Here is a 23,646-nt window from a genome sequence, read left to right as displayed (position 1 = left end):
ATTGGCAAATAATTATTGATGCTTAAAAAAAAAAACGATCAGCTTTGAAAATAATTTGAAATTAGCTGTACAACAGCATTCACCATTGTTGGAGAATCAGTGGTTAGATCGCTTGGTTGTTGAAAACATGTAAAAATAATCATTTTAGTGATTTAATTATCACACTAAAATCTTCCTTTGAAGTTCCGTCCATCAAAGTCTGCGAGCAAAAATGATGATCCCTGAAGAAAATGAAATTTATGGCTGCAACATAGTTTACTGGAATATTTTATCCAATCATGAAGATTGCATTAACAGAAAAAAGCCTCAAGTCAACAGTGAGTTAGTCCACATACAACGGAGGAACAAAAGATTTACCATATTCGTTACTCTGTCGTAATCTATAGCAACATTTTATCATAACTTTCAATCATTTTTTAATCCATCTATCAAGAATCTTTTCTAGTTATGATAACATGTAGATTACTCATTATTTTACTTTATCTTCAAACCATTTATACACTTTCATTTCTTGTTTTAGTTTTATCAGTACTGACTGATAGCATCAATTTCTTTAGAAGACGCATATGGTGCGTCGTCCGCTATGTTCATCACGTCAAGCGAGTTCTTGAATATCCTTGCGGAAAGGGATCTGAAACGCGTTGCATTGGGAACTTGACAATTGAGTGTGCGTGCAGGAGGGTGGAAAGATCGGAAGTAAAGCGAGGACGATTACTCGTTCGCCTTTTGAAGTTCCTATATACGTTCGTCTTGAAATGTCAATCGGTGCTGGCGATGAGAAAAGACTTAATAACAGCCGGGTCACGTGTAGAATGTAAAACAGCGCGACGCGTTATTGAACGATAACTGCAAGTTATTAGGGTCGATTGACGAGTAACTGGACGTAAGGAGCGCGTAAAATGGCTCTCGCGGTGTGCGTGCACGTACAGAGCTCCGCCTCGATTGTTGTTGCCATCGCCATTGGCGTTGACCGTCGACGTTACATATGGAAATTACTCCCGTACAAATGTCTCGCTGGGACTAATTTGACCGTACGCGCAATGTTACATTAACATTCGTGCGGAGATCGGAGCCGTACAATAGCTTCAGTCTGTTCTCTTCTTCACGGGCGCGCAGTGTCACCGTTCCTAATCGGTGTACCGATCCCTCTTCCCGGTTCGTTCTTCTACAGATTTCATATATCTTTTTGAGTGTTCCTACCTCGAAGCAGAGTCGAGCGATGTAAAATTACACAGAGACTCGCGATCAGTGAATTAGGAGGGTTCGATCTTTCCCACTCGTTTTATTCTCGTGTAATTTGTGATCGTACCGTCTGTGTTGCGATGAAGTAGTAACAAGACAGGACTGACCGAACGGGGTGGGTGTTGATTTTCAGAAAAGATGAGGGGTGCCAGCACGTTGGATCAGTACAACGACGACGACCTCTTCAGCGGTGGCCCTTGCCCTTCGTGTCGATTGGCCATCAACAAAGAGACCGGTCGACTGAAGTTCGTAAGACGTTTCAGAATGATATGTATGTATACGAAGTGATAGACGATGATATTTTGTTGGGACCACAGGTGGTGCATGGGTGGGAACGACACTTGCCGCTTTCGCGTTAAGCTGATGCTCTTGATCCCCGCCGTGTTGCTGCCGATCACTATCATCTTTATCGCTCTATCGCGATCCCAGGTGATCGGCAAGACTCCTTATCATCGCACTTATTTGATCCACGCGACTAGAAGACAGGACGAGAGGACCGAGGAAACTTTTCCGCGTAAGTCTCTATTCAACGACAGGCTCGTAAAGTGAACTTGATATTAACGACGTCCGGTTCGTTGGCTGCTCGTGAAGATCTGAATGGCGGAGTAAAGTGCCATCCTCGTGGCGTGATTTATTCATTGTTACCGGAGAAAATTTCAGCAGTAATCCATCCATCTGTAAGATTCCATCGAGTTACTTATACGAATCATCTTCGCAGAGACCAGCAGCAGAGAGGCAGAGCGAGCCGGTGAAGAAGAGGAAGAAGACCGAATTCTAGTACCTGGAATGAAAACAAGTTACGTGCCGGTGGAAACGCTACTTCCGCCGCGGCAGCTCCAACGACGCAAGAGGGAACTGGACGGGGTACTTTATCCACAAGCAAATTCAAAGCTAACCGATTTCGTCTTCGATTCGTTATTTTTATTCTCGTTTACCTCCTATCCGTTCTCATCAAAACACTCGCCTCCTTTTTGAGTCTGCATGCTTACCACCGGCTGAATAACATTCCCGAAGAGAGAACGAAATATCGTTTTCAGGACAACCGAGTATCCTCGTCCTCCAGGATTTTATATCCAAATCGACGCGACAGCAGCAACGAAGACCGAGAAATGGTGAACGATCTCCTCGTGTCTGGCTTCGATAACGAGAATCGCGAGGGGTTGTCGCAGGAACGAACACGTGTGAGCGGCGATTAGAGTTTTTTTTTTATTATACAAGTTGAGGATGAGCGTGTATAATGAGAAAACGACTGATTAATATTCTATAGTCATTTTAGAATTCCTTTGTATTTCTAATGAACGTGTTCTTAAATGGGAATATTGAAAAACTATTACAGAAGAAAAAGAGATACTTCAACCATCGACTATCGTGCGCAGCAACGTTAATTAGCGTTAATCAACATTAAATTAGTGTTACTGGTGTACTGTTTTAGTATCGATCGTCTCACTGCCAATCCTCTCGTTTCGCGCAAGGGCAATTAAATTTGTGTCTTCTCGAGGCATTTCTTGAGATGAAGAAAACAACACCCTTTAATTTACAAATTAAATTAAATATTGGAAAACTCATTGAGATATCTCATGCAGATACGGTCAACAGACTACAACGTCGAGAAGACGAACGACCAGGATCCTGAAGAAGATTTAGACAACTTTCTGGACGATTATTATCCTGAAGAGGATGCTGATGAGATCAAAGAAAATTCCGAGATACAGAACAACTATTATCAAGAGTTAGTAATGAATATCAAATTTTTTTTAAATGTTACAATGATTATAATAATGTAAATATAATTTAATTAAGATACGACACTCGCAAAAAAGAAGAACCGCACTCGAAATTTCATGGAAAATACGACGACATCGAGGACCGTTCTCAGGATGAATCCGACGAGGGTGAACAAGGTGGTAGACATTCGATTTCCGTCGACGATTCCGACACTGGTTTGCCGATCACCGATGAACAATGGAAGGACGACACCAGTACTGATTTTCACGCGTTCTGGAAGGGTGAAGGGAACGCATGGGCCATCAGGAAGGCTCAAGGTACACTTGCCACGTAGTCCCTCTAGTAGCTTTGCGTAATTTCTGCTTATACGCTTTTTAAGAAACAGATGTTCGCCGCAGCAAAAATCATGCTCAAGTACATGGACAAGAGCGCCGATCCCTGCGAGGACTTCTATCAATATGCCTGTGGAAATTGGGCAAGGCATAATCCTATACCAAAAGACAAAGCCGCCTACGACACGTTTGAGATGATCCGAGAATCCTTGGACACTGTGCTGAAAGAACTACTTGAAGATCCGATAATCAGAGGGATGGAATTAAACACAGAAGATGCGACAGTGAAAGCTAAATATCTTTTCCAAAGTTGCATGAATTACGGTAAATTCTCTTGATGTATTGCTCATTTGGCGATACAGAGTTTATTGTACTCGATGCCGAGATTTAACGCGTGAAATGTGGCTAGAGATCTTGGAGCAACGCATGGAACGGCCTCTTATACAGCTCTTGGATGAACTCGGTGGATGGCCTATCTTGAGACCAAATTGGGATCCAGAGAAATTTGACTGGCTACTATTGGTCGCGCAACTACGACTCTATAACAATGATATTCTTATTTCCGAGTGGGTTGCACCGGATATTAAGAACAGCGATCAATATGTCATACAGGTAGCCTTGTGAATCCTTTATAAGCTATAGCAACTTCAGCTTCACGAGTTCGAAATTAAAATTGCCTTAGTCTAAATTTAGTTATTCCTTAATCACTCTATTATGGTTTCTTTGTTCAGTCTCTTCGGTTTAAAAATAGTTCTCCTAATGATTAAATGATTGCAGTTTGATCAAACGTCCCTGGGCCTTCCTACGAGAGATTATTTTCTTCAGCCATCGAACACGATCTATCTGAAAGCCTACAAGAATTATTTAATTAAGATTGCGACATTGTTGGGTGCATCATTGAAGAATGCCACCGTTGATGCTGATGAATTGATCGAATTCGAAACGAAACTAGCCAAGATCACTTCTACTCCCGATGAAAGAAGAAACGTTTCAGAGTTGTATCAGAGAATGAGCATCGGGGAACTGAGAATTCTGGTGCCACAAATCAATTGGCACAGATATTTGACAATCGTTTTAGCTCGTCCTACAAATGTTTCTGAACCTGTTGTTGTCTATGCGCTTCAGTATATACAGGATTTGGTGAATTTGTTGTCAAAGACCAGTCCAAGGTATATTCTTTAATCCTTGGTTAAAAATTTTTACCCTTAGAAATTTAGTGAACTGGTATTTTGTTCAGAACCGTGGCGAATTATCTTCTTTGGCGATTCGTGAGGCACAGAGTGAACAATTTGGATGATCGATTTCAAGAAGCTAAGCAGAAATTTTATTATATTCTCTTTGGTAGAGAGCAAGCACCGTCGAGATGGAAAAATTGTGTGGCACAGGTGAATTCTAATATGGGCATGGCTGTGGGCTCCATGTTTGTAAAGAAGTATTTTGATGAAAAAAGCAAAAATGATGTAAGAACCTTTTTCTTATTATTTGTGATATTTAATTTATTAAGATGCCATGTCTTTTCCACACAGACATTATCCATGACCCGAGAAATACAACGATCGTTCAGAGAGCTCCTCAATCAGACCTCCTGGATCGACGACGAAACAAAAGAATTGGCCACCGAGAAAGTAAACGCGATGCTGTTGAGGATCGGTTACCCTGACTTCATTCTACAGCCTGAATTGTTAAACGAGCGTTACAAGGATGTAAGGTTCAGAGTTGACACTGTCGGAGATTAGATAATTTGATCATCGTGTAAACGTATCTAATTTGCGTCGATCCTTCAGGTCGTGATCCGTCCAGACAAGTATTTTGAGAATACATTAAACATCTTGCAACATTTGACCAGAGTCGAACAGGATAGACTGGGTAGTCCTGTTAATAAAACCCTTTGGAACACCGCGCCAGCAGTTGTGAATGCGTATTACAGTCGCAGTAAAAATAGGATAAGTTAGTCTCCATTTTCTCTGTACGAAATTGGATTCGTTTACTAATTGTCAAATTACTTTCCACCTTCAGTGTTCCCAGCCGGCATACTACAGCCGCCATTTTATCATAGATACTTTCCACGGAGCTTAAATTACGGCGGGATCGGTGTTGTGATCGGCCACGAAATCACTCATGGCTTCGACGATAAGGGTCGGTTGTTCGATAAGGATGGTAATCTACATAGATGGTGGAAAGACGAAGCTATTTATGGCTTTCACGAACGAGCACAATGTCTTATCGGTAACAGGCCCGTCCTGCGTCCCTTAACTTCTCTCCTTGAACTTTCGTTCGCCAGTTTGAAAACTATTTAATCTTTCAGACCAGTATAGTCATTATACGGTGAGCGAGGTTGGAATGCAGATAGATGGTATCAACACTCAAGGCGAAAATATTGCCGATAATGGCGGCATCAAACAAGCTTTTAGGGTAAGAATTTTTCATTCATCGCGTTACAAATATTGTCAATTATTTGCTTTTAATAAATTTAATAAATTCGCCAGGCTTATGAAAGATGGATGCGAGTAAACGGGGACGTCGACGAGACTTTGCCCGGTATGAACGCAACCGGAAAGCAATTATTCTTTCTGAACTTCGCCCAGGTGTGGTGTGGCTCCATGAGACCGGAAGCAACCAGGAACAAATTGAAAACCGCAGTGCATTCACCCGGAAAGTTTCGCGTGGTCGGTACTCTGTCGAATTCGGAAGACTTTGCTGAAGTATTTAATTGTCCGCTCGGTGCGCCTATGAATCCAGTTAACAAATGCTCGGTTTGGTGATCTGTGAACGCTGCTTATGTCGACAAGTTTATCGAATGAATCCTCGTGGTGAATCAGAGCGACGCGATAATGAAGAAATTGCTATCTTGTTGGCTGATCAATGGCCACGATGGAAGATGCAACGATTGGAAATCAATCTTTATACATAATATTATGCTTGTAATCGTAGTTCATGTTGTAGAGCATCAAGCTTTGCGTTTGATCTTCGAGATGTTTTTAATCCCCGGATGGCGGACAATAAATTATTCGAAAACTGTTTTTCTGTGGAGAAGCCAAGCACACCCAGATCCTTCCATCAATGGGTATGGGTCATAATTCAATCCGCATTCAATGGCTAATTGATTCGGAACGCGATACGAACAACGAACCAAGGAAAGAATGCAAATAATAATTGTCGTATGGACGACTAGCAGGCATGCAACGTAATTGTAATTAGAAGTACAACTCGCGCTAACAAAATACGCTGTAATAAAATAATTTCGTTTGCTCTATGAGCCTCGTAGATTGCGGAAACAGCTGCGCTGTTTTTGCATTGAAATTGTAATGAAAAAAGAAAGTCAGAGACAAATAATAATTTCAGACAGTGATAAAAATCTTTACAATCTATTTCCCTGTATATCCACACACTACTACATGTATTGAATTCTTTCGTCGTTCTATTAGTTTACGCTTCGTGTATCGTTAGCCTGATCTCAAGGGATTAACCTCGTGATCATTCGTTACATCCACGTGTAATCGTACACATACTATGGATATAAACGTTCACGTTACATTCGCAAATGTTCGAAATAAGAAACGGAGGAAAAGATCGTTAACATTCAACGGTCCCGTGATTTTCCCACGAAACATGCACACACGCACACACCATACGAAATCGTTTATTGAGTAAATAACTGTGCCATAGTTTTCCACGTTATTTGTTTTCCTTCTTTTACAAATCTTTCTCGTCTCGCCATTACAATTGAATAGAGTAATAAAATCGTTGAATACCGCGACGCAGCGTGTCGCATTTACGATTCGTATGAACATCGTACACGATTAAAAAAAAAAGAAATGGTTTGCAAACGTTTCTCGCGAAGGGTAAAAAATACAAGGAATGAACTATCTGTTTGTAAATGCGATATCGATTGACTATCTTGCCGCGTTGTACTATGATACTTCTAAATGACATTAAAATACTTCAGTCAGAAGAAACAGCTCTCGAACGAGTCTCGACGTATAATAATTTCATTCTTATTCAATCGTCGAGCTTTCGATCCGTTTCTTTTTATTCTTCAACGAGGAAGAGACTTGCACACGATTCATCGGCACGCACGCTCGCATAGAATCGGGGCAGAAAGTTTTTTTTTTTACGAATTTATACAACCCTATCTTTATTACAGTTTATTTACGTATTGCCTTTTTTTGTATCGATTAATTGATTGAAATAGCATGGAAAAATAAGAAATCGTACGTACATCGAAGTCCTTCAATTACAATTAGTACAAAGCAGACAAATCTGTGTGCGAATAATCATTGTAAAATTATTGTTTCGTGAATCGACAATTTGGATGAGAAATTCGATGAAAAATATCTTAATAATTTGTCCGTATACAAGTATGCTTCATACTAATTAATTTTTTTTCTTCATTCATAGCAAGGGTTTAAACGCTTGGTTACAAGAGAAGTATTTGCAGTCGTGTACGTTGTACTAACAAATCAGGAATTTGTTTCTTGCGAATATATCATCTTTACCTTAGCGTTTTTAATCGGTATACGCAAAATCGTTAGTTTCAACTTTACATATTTGATGCTCAAATACCCGTATAATTAAAAGTACAGTGTACAATACTGTAACACGTTTGTCATTCATGAAAATTTCAAAGTTACACAAGCGAACGAAATACAAAAGTCGTCTAGATTAATTCCATTTTTTCAGGAGAAACAACATATGAAAAATATACATATCATCGCAAGGAAGAATAAAAGATATCCTTGCGTATATTCGAAGGCGAAGAAACAAGAGTAGCTATAATTTTATAAAACAATTCGCGTATCGAGTTAACAATGTTGTCAATCTTGCATGCACCCTGCGTTAAAGAAAACACGCTTCACCCGGCATCATTTTTCCATTGGGATCGCGTTATAAACATATATAATTCTCGTGTGTGATATTTGAAATACCACGGTAGAAATTCGATGACCTTAATTCTATTTTATGTATAACCGTTACAAATTATACGAGAGGTTGAATCCTTTTTTTATCCTCTATGACGCTTTATCAAAATTGGCCTATTAAATATATATATTTATATATATGTTTCGCCAGTGCTACTTCCGTCCATCTAATCAAGGTCAAGTGAAAATTATACCTTAATTTCCTTCTTCCCAACTCCTCTATTACCACCGTTACGTATACGTAGTGCGCTAACGAGCGTCTTCACTTGTGCAGAAACTGGTACTCCAAAATGTCCTCTTCATCTGGAAAATAAAAGAGAAACGGGTCCTTATGTTTTAGTTTGAAGGGTGAATTTTATTTGGTAATTGCCTAAAAGGACACACTATATGTATACAGGATCACAGAAAAATAGTTTATTATACTTTTAAGGTGCAATGTAGACTTGCATTAGTGCCCTTTTGATTTTTGGAGAACTATTTTAATGTACATTGTACCCAAGTGTAAATCTCTGTATCATTGTTCCCTGAAACCTCTGTTTTCTTGTCACCCTGTATATACATCTGTAGGAATGATTTCAAACTGACTAATAAAAATTGTCAAGATAAAAGAGGATTTATAGCGTGATACGGGTAACGAAACTACGTGTTTGCCTTGTATAAGATTTATGCAACAGCATTACAAACTCTATCGACAATATACATACGAAACAGGTGTTCTCACTACTATATAGATTCGTGTAGAGGCATTCGCTGATTTTGAAACATACTCAGATGCTGGTACGATGCTGCAGTTACTCGAAACAAGCACTACAGTGGCAGAAAAAAAGAAAGGGGAAGAGTTTCAAGACAAATTCGAGGATGCATTTCATCAAGTTGATCTTAAGTATAACGTAGACAAGAATGTTTTACTTGAAATTGAAAGAGTATGTACTTCTCCAAACGCAACATGAAGCAAGAAGTTATCTGAATGAAGAACAGGTCTGTAGTGTATAATCTAGGTTGATAATGGATATTAATTAAACACAGGTAATTACTCTAGAACGTTTCAAATTAGATGGAATCAAAATTTCATGGTCGTTTAGATGAACAAAAGAAGGAGAGCTCCTGAAGTGATATTCTAAAATTATGATTTTTTTAATATTGATAGATCATCTAATAAATCTTCCTTCTTCCAAATTCCTTCCTTGTAAGGATATCACAACAGCAACTCTCCTTGTAAGTGGACGATGGACATTAATTGAATAGATATATTATATCTTCTAATATTATAAATCTAAAAATGAAAAAAAAAAGTTAATGGTCATTTAAAAGAATTGGAATCATCGTAGTATTTAGTCTAAGCTGATAGTGGATGTTAATTAAATACAAAAAATATTCTCTAATGTATCGGATTGAAAGAAAGAAAAGGAATGAGTCAGTCGCGGTGACTAAATAAAATACACTCACAGATATTGCCTCTGCTATTGTTGTCCAAATCGCTAGTACAAGTTTCCTCGTGCATACGCCGTTCTGCGTCGACCGTCAGCGCAGCACAAGGCACAAAAATGACCCGATTACGTCTCTGACATTGATGTAATCCACATAACGCGCAACTTAAGTTGCAAAGGGAATTGAGTCGTTTGTTATGTTATGACAGAAAGCAGCAAGTCCTTTTTTTTAGAGCGGCACAATAAATAGAAAATAAAATGAACGAAATTTCGTTAGTATGTCTGCGAGCCACAAAATTTGTACATGTATATCACTTCCTCCTTTCTTTTGTCCTCCTTCTTGACTAACGTTTCTAGCTTTAACGAAATTTCGTCGTTTGAACAATTTTGCGTTTCTCAGACATACTGTACAGCCTGTCTGCAACATAAAATATATGTATATATTTTACAGAATAATTATATAATAGTTGGTATCATAAGTTTTGCGTTAATTACCCTCTTAATTATCGAATTACATAATCGGTGGTGAAATGAAAAACACTCGTTGAAATGAATGATTGAACGACAGTGTGCAATTTTCCAAATGAAACTTTTTATTTCGTTATAAGGACAAACTTTCTTTACCACCTATCTGTTTACCTTATTGATGATTATAAAATGCCAAGGAAAAGATTTAGTTTTCATTTTGGAAAATTGCACGAAAGTTTCAAACCTGGTTCCATGTTACACATATAAAAATGCTATTAATAATATTCTCTATACGCTTGATAAATATTTAGAAAGTAATGGAAATGATCGTTCGTGTAAATAAAAAAAGGAAAAACGCGAAACGTTCGAAAGAATTATACCACATTTCAGATAGTCTTACAATTTAATGACGCGAATGCACTTTTAGAATGCAAATATTTTCTAGCGGCCTTTTTTTTTGAGAAATAAAAAAGAGCACGTTGTTTCGATATGCTAAATAAAAATTTACATAATAATAACGCAATGGCAAGACGCAATTAAATGTTACAAAGTTTGTTGAAATTAAATAAGCTTGTGTATGTGAGATGCGGAAGATAATTCATATTATAGATAAGATGACATGAATGAAACATAAACAATTAAGAAATGCATACACCTGGAAAGCACGTATATACATGATGTTTCAAAAATATTCTACACAATGAAAATTACAAATTCTTCAGATGAAAGCAAATCAAAAAGTGCTTTATTATTTTGAAATCTGTATTTAACACATTGACGTGTTAAAATGAGGGTTGCATATTACAAAACGATAAAGCACTTTGATTTGCTTTAGTAAGAAGAATCTGCAATTTTCAAGATGTTCAATCATGTTGAAACACTTAGTATATGTATAAATTATATGTCGCAGTTTGCTTTTTTGTTCAATACTTCCTAACACTGATAAGATGGCACATTTAATATGAGCATAATTCGTTCTATTTACATATTGTCGAACCTGTGATGCAATACCACATAACATAATTGTAAACAATCTCTTTCATTACCAAATAATAACTTGAATTAGTAGGAATACAATGAAAAATTCGTCCTTTACGCATGAACCATATTATTTAAATGATTCACCAATAATTGCCCAAATATACAATAACATACTTTTTATTGCATATTTTCTTTGTACATATGTATATATATAATATTTTTATTTTCGTTTATAGCAGATTAGAAAATGCGTTTCTAAAAAGCAATAATTAGTGAATCGTTTAATATTTCGACACAATATCCTCTCGATTTTTAAAGAAATAGCTGCCCCATTGTCGTAGACAATCCTAGAACGCAAGCAATGGAAAAATATTAATAAAAATACGTACCTTTTCGTATAAAATAATTATAATTTACATGCATTACATAGCGAATTGTTGTAATAGTTTATTACTTTAATTCGTCGACATAAACTGTGTGTTATTTACATGACCATGCTTGTGCTCTACTTCTTGTGCGATCGTGCTTTACATAAACAATTACAACGTAATATATTTATCATAAAGCGTGCATTATAGTGTATATATATAATAATGTAATTATCATTATTAATTATTGATATTAAATACTGAGTTCCCCGTACAATAATATAATTGTACCAGTCACAATTTTTTTAAACGTATGCTAAATTTCAACACAGCAGTTGCATATCTCATGCAAAAAGTAGTAGTTTCATTTATTATAAATGAAAGTGTAATTATACGATTCTATTTGAAATTTGTTTAAATGTACGACTTTGCATAAAACAATTACATCGGATACGGATTTCACGATTATTTTTAAATGAAAATTTCGTATTGATAAAATAATAATAAAAGTGAACTGTTACAAAGAGCTAATGGATTTAAATAACATTATACATTATCGTTATAGTATAAAGATACCTTCCTCATCTTATTATACTGATGCAACATTTCTGAACTGTATTAGTAAATATATATGTACACGTTACATGCAAATATTTTCACGAATACGAAATACATTTAATTAAAAAACGAACTTTAATCACGTTAGTGTTGTCAAGTACAATACCGAAGAAAGTAGATTTTCTTAAGATAAATGATGTTACAGGGGAAACAGGAATTCTAAAAATCCTAATTTTGACGATATTAAGATTAAAATTTAAAAAAAAATATATAATTTTTAATTATTTATTTCGGGAACGCCTATGGGTATGAACGGATGCCCGGGAATCGCGGGAGATTTATTGGGAAGGACAGGAAAGGAACCTGGGGAACCTACTTTGCTCGATACTGTATATAATACAAAGTGGAATGCAAAGTTGAATCGACATGTATAAACAAATTGATCAAATCTCTATTGTCAATTATATAAACCTGAAACAACAAGTTGTAAAAGGCTGTGAATAAATACTTTGAAATATTGATTACGAACGGCAGAAGACATGCATTATCAACAATTTGATATTCGTGTTAATGGAAAGAAAATTGTAACAGTAATATTAAGGGTAGAATGAAGAGAATAATCTAATATTCACGTGAACTTGCAAAATTGTCACATAAAATGTTTCGAAGTATTCATTCAAGTGTTGAATTTATATGTTTGCTTTCTTTTCTGCTCAAATTTATAACTCATCTATTTACAACACCGGCATCTACATAACATCAACAAAGAATTCACAAGGATTTCCCATCGCAATGCGAAATGACTGTCTACTACCAGATAAGTCTTGTTGATTTTGTTGATTTCCTGAACCAGTTCCTGTCTGCACAGACTGTTCAGAACCACTGGAACGACTGCGACTACCGTTCGACCTCTTTCCGTTTGAACCGTTCCCATTCCCGGAATTCTTACTTGGCATTGTTGGCACTGATGGAATATGCAATTCGGATTCAGACGCTGAAGAACAGGATTTCAAATCGTGAATAGGTTCTTTGCAAATGTGTTCACTACCTGCGCTACTGCCTCCTGATAAAATACGATATAATTTTGATAAATATAATTAACATTTATCAATATAATTGTTATGTAATTAGATGACCCACCTGAACCACTGTGAACACTTTCTTCGCGATGATAACCATACACAGTCGGTTCGTTAGTGAAGTTAAACGGCATCGGGCTGTAACCGGTCGCGGAATGAGGCGCGTATGTTCCTGAATAAGGCATGTCCCAGGCATTTGGTGGAGGTAATGGTCCGACAGTATCGCAATCTAGTTTCATGCTACTCATGGCTGAACATAAATCACCGAATATATAGTAACATTGTTCAGAAAATGTTATTTTGTTCACTGTATGCCTAATGAAACCAGCTTTCAGCATAAGAGAAGCGTATTTTCTTGCATCGCGACGGTCAATGAATCCTTCCACGTGAGTATGAAGCCAGTCCACTACATCTGCTCCGATAAATGCATTTGGTATTGTTATTTTAAGCCACATACGATCACGAATTTCCAACCCTGAGTCAGGCCGAGCCATTGCTCGTACTACTGTCGGCATATCAGTGTTCACCGTAAGGTGAAGTTCCTCCAATGGTCCTAATGAAAATATCACTTACTTAGCGTTTGTGTCAAGTTACGAGACGTCTTTCTAAAACGTAAGAACTTACGTTCTGTGTCTGGCAAGGTACTTGCAAGACTACTCGATGTCGATGTTAAGGTCGTAGCACTTGGAGGACGCGGAGGAAAACCTTCACCCCTTATAGCAGCTGTGTGTGCCACCCAAGCACCAGGATCTATAGGCCGTACAGGTTCTGTACGCGGTATTGTGAAATAACCTTTTGGATTAGGATCCCAGCACTTTGCAACAACTAATTTGATTGGTCTAAAAGTTGTGTTTACGGTTAAAACAAGGTGTTCAGCGAATTTTTTTATTTATCACATATTATTTTAAACATACCCTGGTTTTTGAACTACCTCGCGTAATACTTTAACCGCTTCGTCATTAGACATATTCTCAAAGTTAATATCGTTTACTTGGAGAATCATGTCACCAGGTTCTATTCGACCGTCTATAGCAACTGCCCCCCTATACATAATTAAAATTTGTTATATCAAGTTTTTATTGAGGAATTTATTTTATTAAATACTCCGTTCTAATAATTCGTTATACAGAGCAGTTTGTACGACAATACACGCATACCCCTTCATTATGGAACCAACATAGATTCCCCCATCTCCACCTTTATTGCTTTGACCAACAATACTAATTCCAAGGAAGTTAACAGTATCCATGTTTAATGAGACTGTTATAATATTTAAAGACATTGTGCTGTCTGTGATGCTGCTGAACGATGATGTTCGAGACATAGGTGGTAATCTATGACGCCTTCTTCTTTGCGGTCGACGCCGATCTGATGTTGAAATATAAAAATTTATTCGTCCATTTAAATTTCTCTTTTCTTTTACCAAAAATATTTACCTAAGGTAGCTCTGTCAACTGTGCTACTCATGTTGGTGTGTCTGCCCGTTGTTGATGTTATACGGCTACTTGCATCGTCATCCGATTCTAAAAAGGTTGTTGTCTCTAAATCTGAACTTAAAATAGAAGCAGTCTCATAACCATGGCCTGATCTATGTTTCGAGTGACCATTTATACGAAGCCCTAAATCAATAAACCAATAAATAATAAAAGCTTCCTATAGTTATTATTTCGCATATAGACACCATTGGAAATACAGTTTCTAGTGATTAGAAACATGTTAATTGTAATTAATAACATACCATTATATTTGTTATATTTTTCATATTTATCTGAATGATGTCTTGAACTTTTATGTAAATGATGCCCTTGCTGACTGCTTATCATACTTTCAGTTTCAGTCAAAGTGTCATCATGTGAAAGTGGTGGTGGACCACGATTTGTGTGACCTGGTGTCACATGATCAACACGATCATGCTTTGCTTCACTGTGTGCCACTGAATCAGTGCACTGTGAAGCACCATCAGACACATTGCTACCTTCAGCAGACACCAACTATCAATAAATAAATTTATTTTTTAATTAGGATTTGTATTTTCATTTTAATTCAAGTTCTCAAGAAAAAAACTATGAGAGTAACATATGGTATGAAACTCATTAAAATAAATCTTAAATTACTTTCTACCTTTACCCTAAGTTAAATGATACATGCTTTCAGACTTAAAGTTTTGTGGATACATAAATAATCACAAAACTTATATAAATAATGTAATTTTAAAAGAACATTGTTGTTGAAGTTGATATTTTAATATTTCAACAACTGTTTATTTTATAATCCATTCATGCTTATCATAATTCTTCTGATGACTACTAATGATTATTTAGAATATTTTTAAGAATCTCACCCAAGAAACAACCCGTCCATTGAAACAGGGAAGGTGAGCATCATCATCTACAATTTCTTCCTTCACCACACTGTCAAGAAAGAATAAAAATAATGTTAAATTATTTTAATGTTAAATATTAAGAATACACATATAAACGTAACAAATTATGAATGTAAATATAATAGTAAAAAAATTTATGAATAACATAATTAAATATTGTTTATAGAAAGAAGCATTACATTTTTTTAGAGGAAGAAATCTGATATAATTCAAATAATTCAAATTCAAATAAGCTGTCAAAAACAAGCGACGGATAAGAAATAATTATCAAATAATAACTCTATCACGAAAGCGGATACTGTTTAAATCGTAGGGCATTGACTCGGCTCGAAGATGAAAGATAATGTCTCGGGGCAGTGACAGTAGCCGATCGTACTCCAAAAGTAATATAAACGTAGAATTCGAAAGATATGCCTATCGATACGATGCTTACCCAAAATCATCGTCCATTGATTTGAAGAAATACTTATAATTCGGCCGATTCAAGACATTTTTAAAGTCGGCAAGAGTGACCCTTTCCGGTGAGATAGTGAGCTTCACCAGGTAAGGGGTTTCCTCGTCGTCAATGTGATAAATGATTTTAGTCTCTTCCATTGTCGATACCCCTATTATTCTACGTGCATTTGCAACTGATTCACCGAAAGCCCACTAACATGAACAATTCTCTTAAACCAATATGGCGCGTCACAGTTCGAGCCAAAGCCCTCGCGCGTACAAAGATCGTTCGTTCATTAAGTCTACAAATTTATGTGAACCCTGTGATGCGTAACATTATCACGATCGCGTGCGGCAAGTTACGAGGAAACTGTTGACATTATTCACGAGACTCGTGCGGCGCGTATTCTTTGCTTCCGACGAGCTGAATTAAACGTCAACATTCTTGTCGACATTACATAGATTCGCGGTGGTCAGCTCGACACTCGGCAGTACGCTGGAGAATTGAAAACGAAGGTAGATAGAAAGACAATCTCCAGTCTCATTTTTACACCCTTTCGCATATTCGCGGATGCATCGTCAGATGGCATTGCTACACTATTGTTAAAGATGGCCGAGAGACCCAAAACATTATAGCGTTGAAAACTTTACCGACAGTCCATAGAATAATCCCTGGAAACAAGAACAGACCTTTCTTTGTTCCTGCTGAACAGATTGCAAAGAAAGTGGAGGGACGTGTTCTGGAGGCCCTAAAGAATGGCGCTCTGGTCCTTATTTTACCCAAAATATTGAAATTGGTGTCTGTCCACGGTCAAGAAAATGGCGGACCACACTCACCTGCGTTAATTTATTCGTAATATAAACATTTTTGCGAATCGAATGTTCAAATAGAGACCAGCGCGCCATTCTTTCGATCGGATAGAGCAAAACGAGTACTCAGGGGATGGTGTACAAGCTTTCGTTTAAAAAAATAATGTGTTCTACGATTTCGTTGATTTCGTCAAAAAGGTAAAACTGACCATAAATTTAGTTCCTCGATTTCTCTGTAGGGCGCAGTTTGTTCGTTTTCATTCCGCGTGTATGTGAATATGTGTACACTGAGTTGCATTGAACTTGTCGCAGTGAAGTTGGCTCCGAATTCACTAACGCATTCACGCCGTAGCGTCGGTGAACCGATCTCACCATTGGCTCACCGACGCGGCGTGAATGTGTCAGTAAATCTGGAGCCAACTTCACTGCGACAAGTTCATTGCAACTCAGTGTACGTCGACCGAATCGATTGATTATAATTTTTGTACATATTAACATTTCGCTTATGCATACATTATACATGAATGTCAAAATTTATATCTGAAATAATATGTTCTTAAATATTTCGTATCAAAATCACGCCATAGGAAAGTGTTATTAAAGCAATATTCCCCTTTATTTATTATATAATTACAATAATATAAAATATAATACAAGACGGGTGTTGCTGAAAAAAGTACATTACTCGATTTTTTCGCTGATATTTATTGTATGAACGATTGCATTACGATTAGCATTACAGTTTCGAAACTTCTACCAATGGCTGTGATTGGTCGTCTATTATGGCGTCCTTCCATTTCGACCAATCAGGTTTATCGTTGTAGGGTGCAATGTGCGGAGTGTGGTGGCGTGCAACAGTCGTCTCGAAGCTTCGTCCGTTTGGCACGTGTCTGCAACAGGTAAGATTAAATTATCTTTAAATACTAAATTAAATTGCCGATCGGGTGTTAAAAGTACAAAAAACAGAAAGAAACATCGAAGAGAAGTCTGAATTCTTGATCTTTGACATTAATTCGGCGTTTTCTTTACAAATACACGAGTTGAAAATTTTTGCTCTCGCCGGGAATGTACAATAAGAGTGGAACTGCAGAATCTGAATTATTTTCTCTTTTAAATCGTTAAATTCTTAAACAATATCGAATGTTTTTCACACAATAGTTTCACACAATTTGCTGTTTTTAATTTAATAACGTCTTTTCTTGAGCATCGTAATATTGTTCCTGTTTAGACGTGTTCGTGTACTTGCTTAGGCATCGGCCGATAGCAGAATATACCGAACATTGCCGAGTGTTGTCGAAGTGCCGACCGGTCTACGATGGAAAGGAAGGTCTCGCCATTGCTCTCTCGAGCGTCGAAGTGAGAAGACGTGTCGAGGACGTGCTCCCGTAGAAGCAATATAAAAGTACGCATAGTCTACTTATTTAAATAATTTGCATAAATTATCGACTTCGATCGTTTGTTTATTTGTTGATTAAATTTAATTTGCATAAATTTTTGTTTTTTATTTGTTACAGATATTTATTTGATTTCAAAAAGGCGCTATGGGATACGACGCCATTGGTATTGGTTCGAAATATAATTTTGTAAAGGGTATATAATATAATTGGTAACATTTTAATTTATTATAATCAATTATTAACATTTATTATTGCTATTTTTGAGTCGTTGTTAAGTGTAAGCATTTTTAATAATTAATTGGTACCAAAGTCGAGGAAGAAAAAATTAGAATTTTGTTTTTATCAATTAATACAAAAAGTATCATTAATATTTCATTTTATTAGATAATTTCGTCTAGTATTTTAATAGATTTGTTTTAAATTAGAACAAAATTGAAATAATTCGTATTTTACTGCAAATTAGTTTGCATTATTTAAATTATTAATTGTTTAAATTATTTTAAACAATCTATTTTTGTTAAATCGTAGTAATTATATTATAATATTCAGTTTTCGATGCAAGTTTAAATTAAAATAGAATCACGTTTTTAAATCACATGCTGTTTAAGCATGATTAATTATTGGATTTTGCTTATTGAAAAGAATTAGATAATTTATAAATTACGAGGGTAATAGAATTTCCAATAATTTTTAATATGCTTACAATCTTAACAACAAAAATCCACTACTTTAATAAAATAGTTTATTATATGTATTTAACAATGATTTTTTCTCCTTGTAATATTCATTGGAATAATTATCAACAATTATTTAATACATTTCGTTATTACGAGATAATCTAGGATCAATATTCAACTTCAATAATATTCGTGTTCATAGATATTTCCATTTACACATAATAGTATTTCCTTAACGAACGTTCAATAAGAAGAATGTTGTTTTGTTTTGTATATTTCCATCCATCCCCAACCTCCTCACTAATCTTTTCTTCCAGGAATTGTTGTGACCGCGCGCAAGGCGGTCGGTAGAGTCAGTGTTTGTACGAACATACCTTCAATGTTTTGATTTTGTCTAGGGTGAACTGACCCTGAATAGAGTTGCGTTTGTACAATTAGGAATCACGCGATAGTAGAGTCAGTGTTTGCTGCGTATTATCAAATATTTTCTAGAGCATCGCGGCTCTGATTTTTCTTTTTTCATCGCGAAAGTAGAGTCACTACAATTGTTCGCCGAAAATTATTCACGGTCGCGTTACTAGTATTTTATATCTCTATTTTTATTTTTAATTTTTTTTTTTTTAATTGCTCGATATATGCGGTATTAGAGTCACGGCACCACTGAAGAGGAGTCTTGAGCGATGCTCCACAAGGAAAGAGTGTAAGTATCTTATTACTTTATTTAATTAATTTTAATTCAGATAGAATAATTTACAATTTCAACACTTGATAATTGAGAATTCTTCTCAATTGCTATTGCTAATATTTTATAAAATTCAATTTCATATATAATTTTATTAGAATAAAAATGGATAATTTGTAAAATTGACTGTAATTCTTTTTCGTTTTGTTACAGATGAATTTTTTGATTTAGCCGAGTTCCTGGACATCCTGATGATGGCTTTCTTCACGACTTCCGTCTTGGTACGTCACTTAATTGATTTTTATTAAAATAGAATAATTTTCAATTTCAACACTTGATAATTGAGATTTCTTTTTAATTGTTAATATTTTATAAAATTCAATTTCATATATAATTTTATTAGAATAAAAATCGATAATTTTCAAAATTAATCGTAATTCTTCTTTTTTTATTACAGATGAATCTTCTACAACGCAGCCTCCTACCTGGTGTTGTCCATCCACCTACTTGACTGTCGGAAGAAGAGTAAATCTGCGAACGGTGAGTCGCATGTTTTATGGTTCCTCTGGTGCCCAAACATGTCGTAGGACGAATGGTCCGAATCGACACGGGCTACTAGTTGTATACGTGCTTGGCAAGCATAGTGACCATGGGTATGATTAGTAACCATACCCATGAGTAGTAACATTTTTATTGTTTCATTTCATTTAGTTTAGGCTAGGTCTTCTTGTACTCCGCGTTTTAATATCATTTCAATTCCACATATTCAAATAGATATTTATGAAATATATGAATGCTTTTAAATGTTTTTAACTGTGGAATTAGAATATTTTAATACCGAAACAATTTTATTTAGTTTGTCTCTAATATAGAAGTCAAATACTATCTGATTTAATTATTGCGATGGTTCAAAGCAATATAATATTGATAGTATTATGTAATATGTATACTGGATATACTTATTAATGATGCAATTATATTGATTTAATTACATTTTGTACATTATAAATTCAAATATAATTTGAGAATTTTTTAAAATTTCATTTATTCGATAGGGAAGTTTAACTAATTTACACGTTCATGAAAAAATGAACAATTTATGTGCAAGAAGACAATTCGTGACGGGTAGATTTCCAAGTCAGAGTGATCTATTTCAACACATTTTGCGTATTGTTGAAAATTTACTCTGAGGAGGGAGTCGCCCGAGGATGTTTGATTAATTTTCACAATAAATTCTTGTTTCATTGCAAAAGAATTCATAATTAGAGACATTAAATTCTTTTTTATTAGAATTTTGCATTTCTTAAAATTTCCAGCGCGAGAGTAAATATGACAATGCACTGACTAGTATTCGGTGGGAATCCTTTTGGTTTTTAAACTCAATCCTATGTATTATTTAATTAATCAAATTAGTTACAAGGATTCCGCGGCCTGAGACCGTGAACACCATCTCATGGGAGACAAACCCATGCATTACTAGGCCTTTGCAGGCGCAGTTTTAGAATACGGAACATATGAAAATATGTTACCATATTCTAAACTGCAGTCCTTTTGTCTATACTATGAGTGTCCGTCAATCTGACACCGTTGGATGCAACGTGTTGGACGGGCGGGTAGCGCACTTAGCGAAGGGGTGCATCCTGTCCTGGCGTTACGACGTCCAGGCGGGGTGGGTGGTATGTAGCGTCTGGCGTATGAACTAGGGGGCGTGAGACCCTTCGTTGCCAGCTGGGTATTAGCAGTGCACCATGTTTGCGTCATAGTTGCTCTATTTTACGTTTCAGTATTTGTTCTTAAAGTTTTATATTTACAAAGTCGAGTCACTTTTATTAAAATAGTGAAATATTAGCCCGTTAGATGTTTATGTACTAATCATGTTTGTAGATCAGGATTTTCAGGTTTAACCCTGTCCGTGTTTATTGCCAAAGCCCATTCACGTGCCCAGGTGCTACTTGGATGGGTAGAGGCAATGGGTACGATGACCTAGTTCATAAGAATAATAATTAATAAGCGGCTGGCATTGTGTTAGTATATCGTGCACGACGTAATCTCCACATATGGTGTGTGTGTTTTTAGGCTGTGGGATTGCGTCGGCTTAATAACTTTTTCATTTACTTTTAATTTGAAATAATATTTTATTCAACAAGATGTACGATGAACGTATAAACTATTGTTATCATTACTATTACCATGATTATTACCATTATTATGAAATATTCTATATCAAAGTAGTTAATTAAATTTTGTAATTATCATTATACGCAATGATTGCTAGCCTTGCCAGACGATTTCAGTGAAAAATGGTACGTACCGTAGAGTGTGATGTGAGATGAAACTCGGGTGTCGGAGGCGTCCCGGGACGTTCTCCCTAGTGTAGGCTTTGCGCCCGGGTGGAGTGTATGGGGGTCGTGGAATGAATTTTTGTGAGAATGTGATTTTGCCTTTTTTAAATATAGCGTTAGGTAGGTAGGTAGTATACCTTCTGGTGTGTGTGATAGATTGTAAGTAGGTAAGGCCGGGACAGGTTGTCACAGTCTCTTGGTCGGGTAGGCGCGATTTCGCGTGATCAACCTGTACCTGGAATATATTTGAAGAATTGACGATCCAATCGATACGAACGGAGTATGCCGTTCGCCTTCGATTCTATCTGTACAATTTTTCAAATTTTTGGCGACTTCATAAGTCGTCATACGCGATCGCGATGGCACGAAACGCACAAGTTCTGCTCGAGCACGGCACGTGTGCACAAACAACGACTTATAATATAAAGTCCTTTTTCGTCCACGTGTCAATTAGAGTTTCGCGATTTTTCTTTTTTGTTGATTGTTTTCTTTTTGTTTTGCGAATTTGCAAGTCTCGAGTTTTAGATATAAGTTTCAGGTGGGTGGACTGCCCGAAGAAAGAAAAGGCTATATGCCGAAGCGCCCCGACAAACTGTCTTTCAAGAGGGGAACTACTAATGATTTTGCATCCTTTTGCAAAAAAGGATGGGAAATCATTATCGTTACTACTTTGTCACTGTGCTTGCCTGTAGTTGTAGTTTTGTAATTGCAGGAGAAGAGGGGGCCCGTGACCCCCATGATTTTGGGCAAATCGCGTTTTCAATTTAGTGTTGCGAATATTGACCACGGTTCAATTTAGTGTTGCGAATGAATATCGATCACGGTTCAATTTAATGTTGCGTATGCATGATTATCGCGATTTTTATTAGTGTTGCGAACTTTAAATATCGCGTTTCTTTCTTGCATTGCTTTAAAATAGAATTTAACTTTTCAATGTTGATTGCTTTAAGATTTTTTAGAGTTTTGCTTTTTAATGTTCATTGCTTTAGTGTTGCGAGTAAAAGATTCACGGTTTGAGAATCCCCTTTTTTTGCATTTTAATTGCATGTCTGTTAAAGATAGCGTTGCGAATGACATTAGCGCGATTGTTTCCCAGTGTTGCGACTTATAAATACGCGATTGCTTTGCATTAGTTTATAGAGTTCCCTGCTAATTAGTGTTGCGGTAATGAATATTCGCGTTTTGCATTAGAGTTGCGATATATGATGAAATGCCCAAAAACGATCCAGTGGAGTTGCCATGGTCCATAAGGCAGCTATGGACCAGCTGCCGTGATACAGCCTTGGATTGGCTGTACCCCTTTTTTAGATTAGTGTTGCGTCTTAGAAAATTCGGTAGATTTGAGTAGTGTTGCGTTACAGTTCGCGTTTTCTCTTTTTTTCTTTTTTTCAGCTTAGTGTTGCGCATAATGGAGCAGCCTTCACGCGTACGCTTTTGTACATATTATATAATTAATGAAATTAGTGTTGCGAGTAAAAAATTCACGGTTTGAGTATCCCCCTTTTCTGCATTTTAATTGCATGTCTGTTAAAGATAGCGTTGCGAATGACATTAGCGCGATTGTTTCCCAGTGTTGCGACTTATAAATACGCGATTGCTTTGCATTAGTTTATAAAGTTCCCTGCTAATTAGTGTTGCGGTAATGAATATTCGCGTTTTGCATTAGAAATGCCCAAAAACGATCCAGTGGAGTTGCCATGCTCCATAAGGCAGCTATGGACCAGCTGCCGTGGTACAGCCTTGGATTGGATGTACCCCTTTTTTAGATTAGTGTTGCGTCTTACAAAATTCGGTAGATTTCAGTAGTGTTGCGTTACAGTT

The 23,646-nt window shown here is 36.4% G+C and overlaps 2 protein-coding genes across 8 annotated transcripts; one reads left to right on the top strand and one right to left on the bottom strand.

Moving 5' to 3' along the window:
* Positions 1-1,040: 1,040 nt before the first annotated feature.
* LOC114872546 (neprilysin-4-like) lies at positions 1,041-6,656 on the top strand. Of its 3 annotated transcripts, XM_029179847.2 has the most exons (16): positions 1,043-1,155; positions 1,376-1,487; positions 1,560-1,756; positions 1,961-2,106; positions 2,280-2,423; positions 2,826-2,971; positions 3,043-3,284; positions 3,366-3,623; positions 3,709-3,911; positions 4,077-4,468; positions 4,537-4,759; positions 4,826-5,002; positions 5,084-5,246; positions 5,316-5,525; positions 5,605-5,711; positions 5,786-6,656. In XM_029179847.2, exons 2-16 carry the CDS (start codon positions 1,381-1,383, stop codon positions 6,059-6,061), a joined length of 2,991 nt encoding a protein of 996 aa, XP_029035680.1. In that variant the 5' UTR covers positions 1,043-1,155; positions 1,376-1,380; the 3' UTR covers positions 6,062-6,656. The 3 variants fall into 3 exon arrangements, with proteins under 3 accessions (XP_029035682.1, XP_029035680.1, XP_029035681.1); XM_029179848.2 differs by lacking the exon at positions 2,280-2,423 and having other exon boundaries at positions 1,044-1,155; XM_029179849.2 differs by lacking the exons at positions 5,605-5,711; positions 5,786-6,656 and having other exon boundaries at positions 1,041-1,155; positions 5,356-5,468.
* LOC114872547 (segment polarity protein dishevelled homolog DVL-3) lies at positions 6,649-16,433 on the bottom strand. 5 transcript variants are annotated; one of them, XR_003788782.2, is made up of 11 exons: positions 15,916-16,433; positions 15,441-15,510; positions 14,838-15,090; positions 14,536-14,718; positions 14,257-14,467; positions 14,014-14,142; positions 13,724-13,938; positions 13,161-13,652; positions 13,069-13,083; positions 9,665-12,984; positions 6,649-8,521 (listed from the first exon to the last, which is right to left on the bottom strand). XR_003788782.2 is itself a non-coding variant. In XM_029179851.2 (10 exons), exons 1-10 carry the CDS (start codon positions 16,074-16,076, stop codon positions 8,481-8,483), a joined length of 2,004 nt encoding a protein of 667 aa, XP_029035684.1. In that variant the 5' UTR covers positions 16,077-16,432; the 3' UTR covers positions 6,649-8,480. The 5 variants fall into 5 exon arrangements, 1 of the variants encoding a protein (XP_029035684.1); XR_003788780.2 differs by having other exon boundaries at positions 9,665-10,063; positions 12,835-13,083; positions 15,916-16,432; XR_003788781.2 differs by having other exon boundaries at positions 9,665-11,441; positions 12,835-13,083; positions 15,916-16,431.
* Positions 16,434-23,646: the final 7,213 nt, after the last annotated feature.

This window comes from Osmia bicornis, chromosome 14 (genome assembly GCF_907164935.1).
Source record: "Osmia bicornis bicornis chromosome 14, iOsmBic2.1, whole genome shotgun sequence".
Lineage (NCBI taxonomy): Eukaryota > Metazoa > Arthropoda > Insecta > Hymenoptera > Megachilidae > Osmia > Osmia bicornis.
The sequence above is the reverse complement of the archived record's forward strand: the minus strand, read 5'-3'. Positions and strand labels throughout refer to the sequence as shown.

Excerpts from the sequence above, each read along its gene's own strand:
- LOC114872547 (XM_029179851.2), bottom strand. The coding sequence starts at position 16,076 with ATGGAAGAGACTAAAATCATTTATCACATTGACGACGAGGAAACCCCT. Across the intron at positions 15,091-15,440 it reads ATGGACGGGTTGTTTCTTGG|TTGGTGTCTGCTGAAGGTAG; the intron begins GTGAGATTCTTA and ends ATTTATTGATAG. Across the intron at positions 14,468-14,535 it reads AGTTGACAGAGCTACCTTAG|ATCGGCGTCGACCGCAAAGA; the intron begins GTAAATATTTTT and ends TTTCAACATCAG.
- LOC114872546 (XM_029179847.2), top strand. The coding sequence starts at position 1,381 with ATGAGGGGTGCCAGCACGTTGGATCAGTACAACGACGACGACCTCTTC. Across the intron at positions 4,469-4,536 it reads TTGTCAAAGACCAGTCCAAG|AACCGTGGCGAATTATCTTC; the intron begins GTATATTCTTTA and ends TATTTTGTTCAG. Across the intron at positions 5,003-5,083 it reads TAAACGAGCGTTACAAGGAT|GTCGTGATCCGTCCAGACAA; the intron begins GTAAGGTTCAGA and ends TCGATCCTTCAG.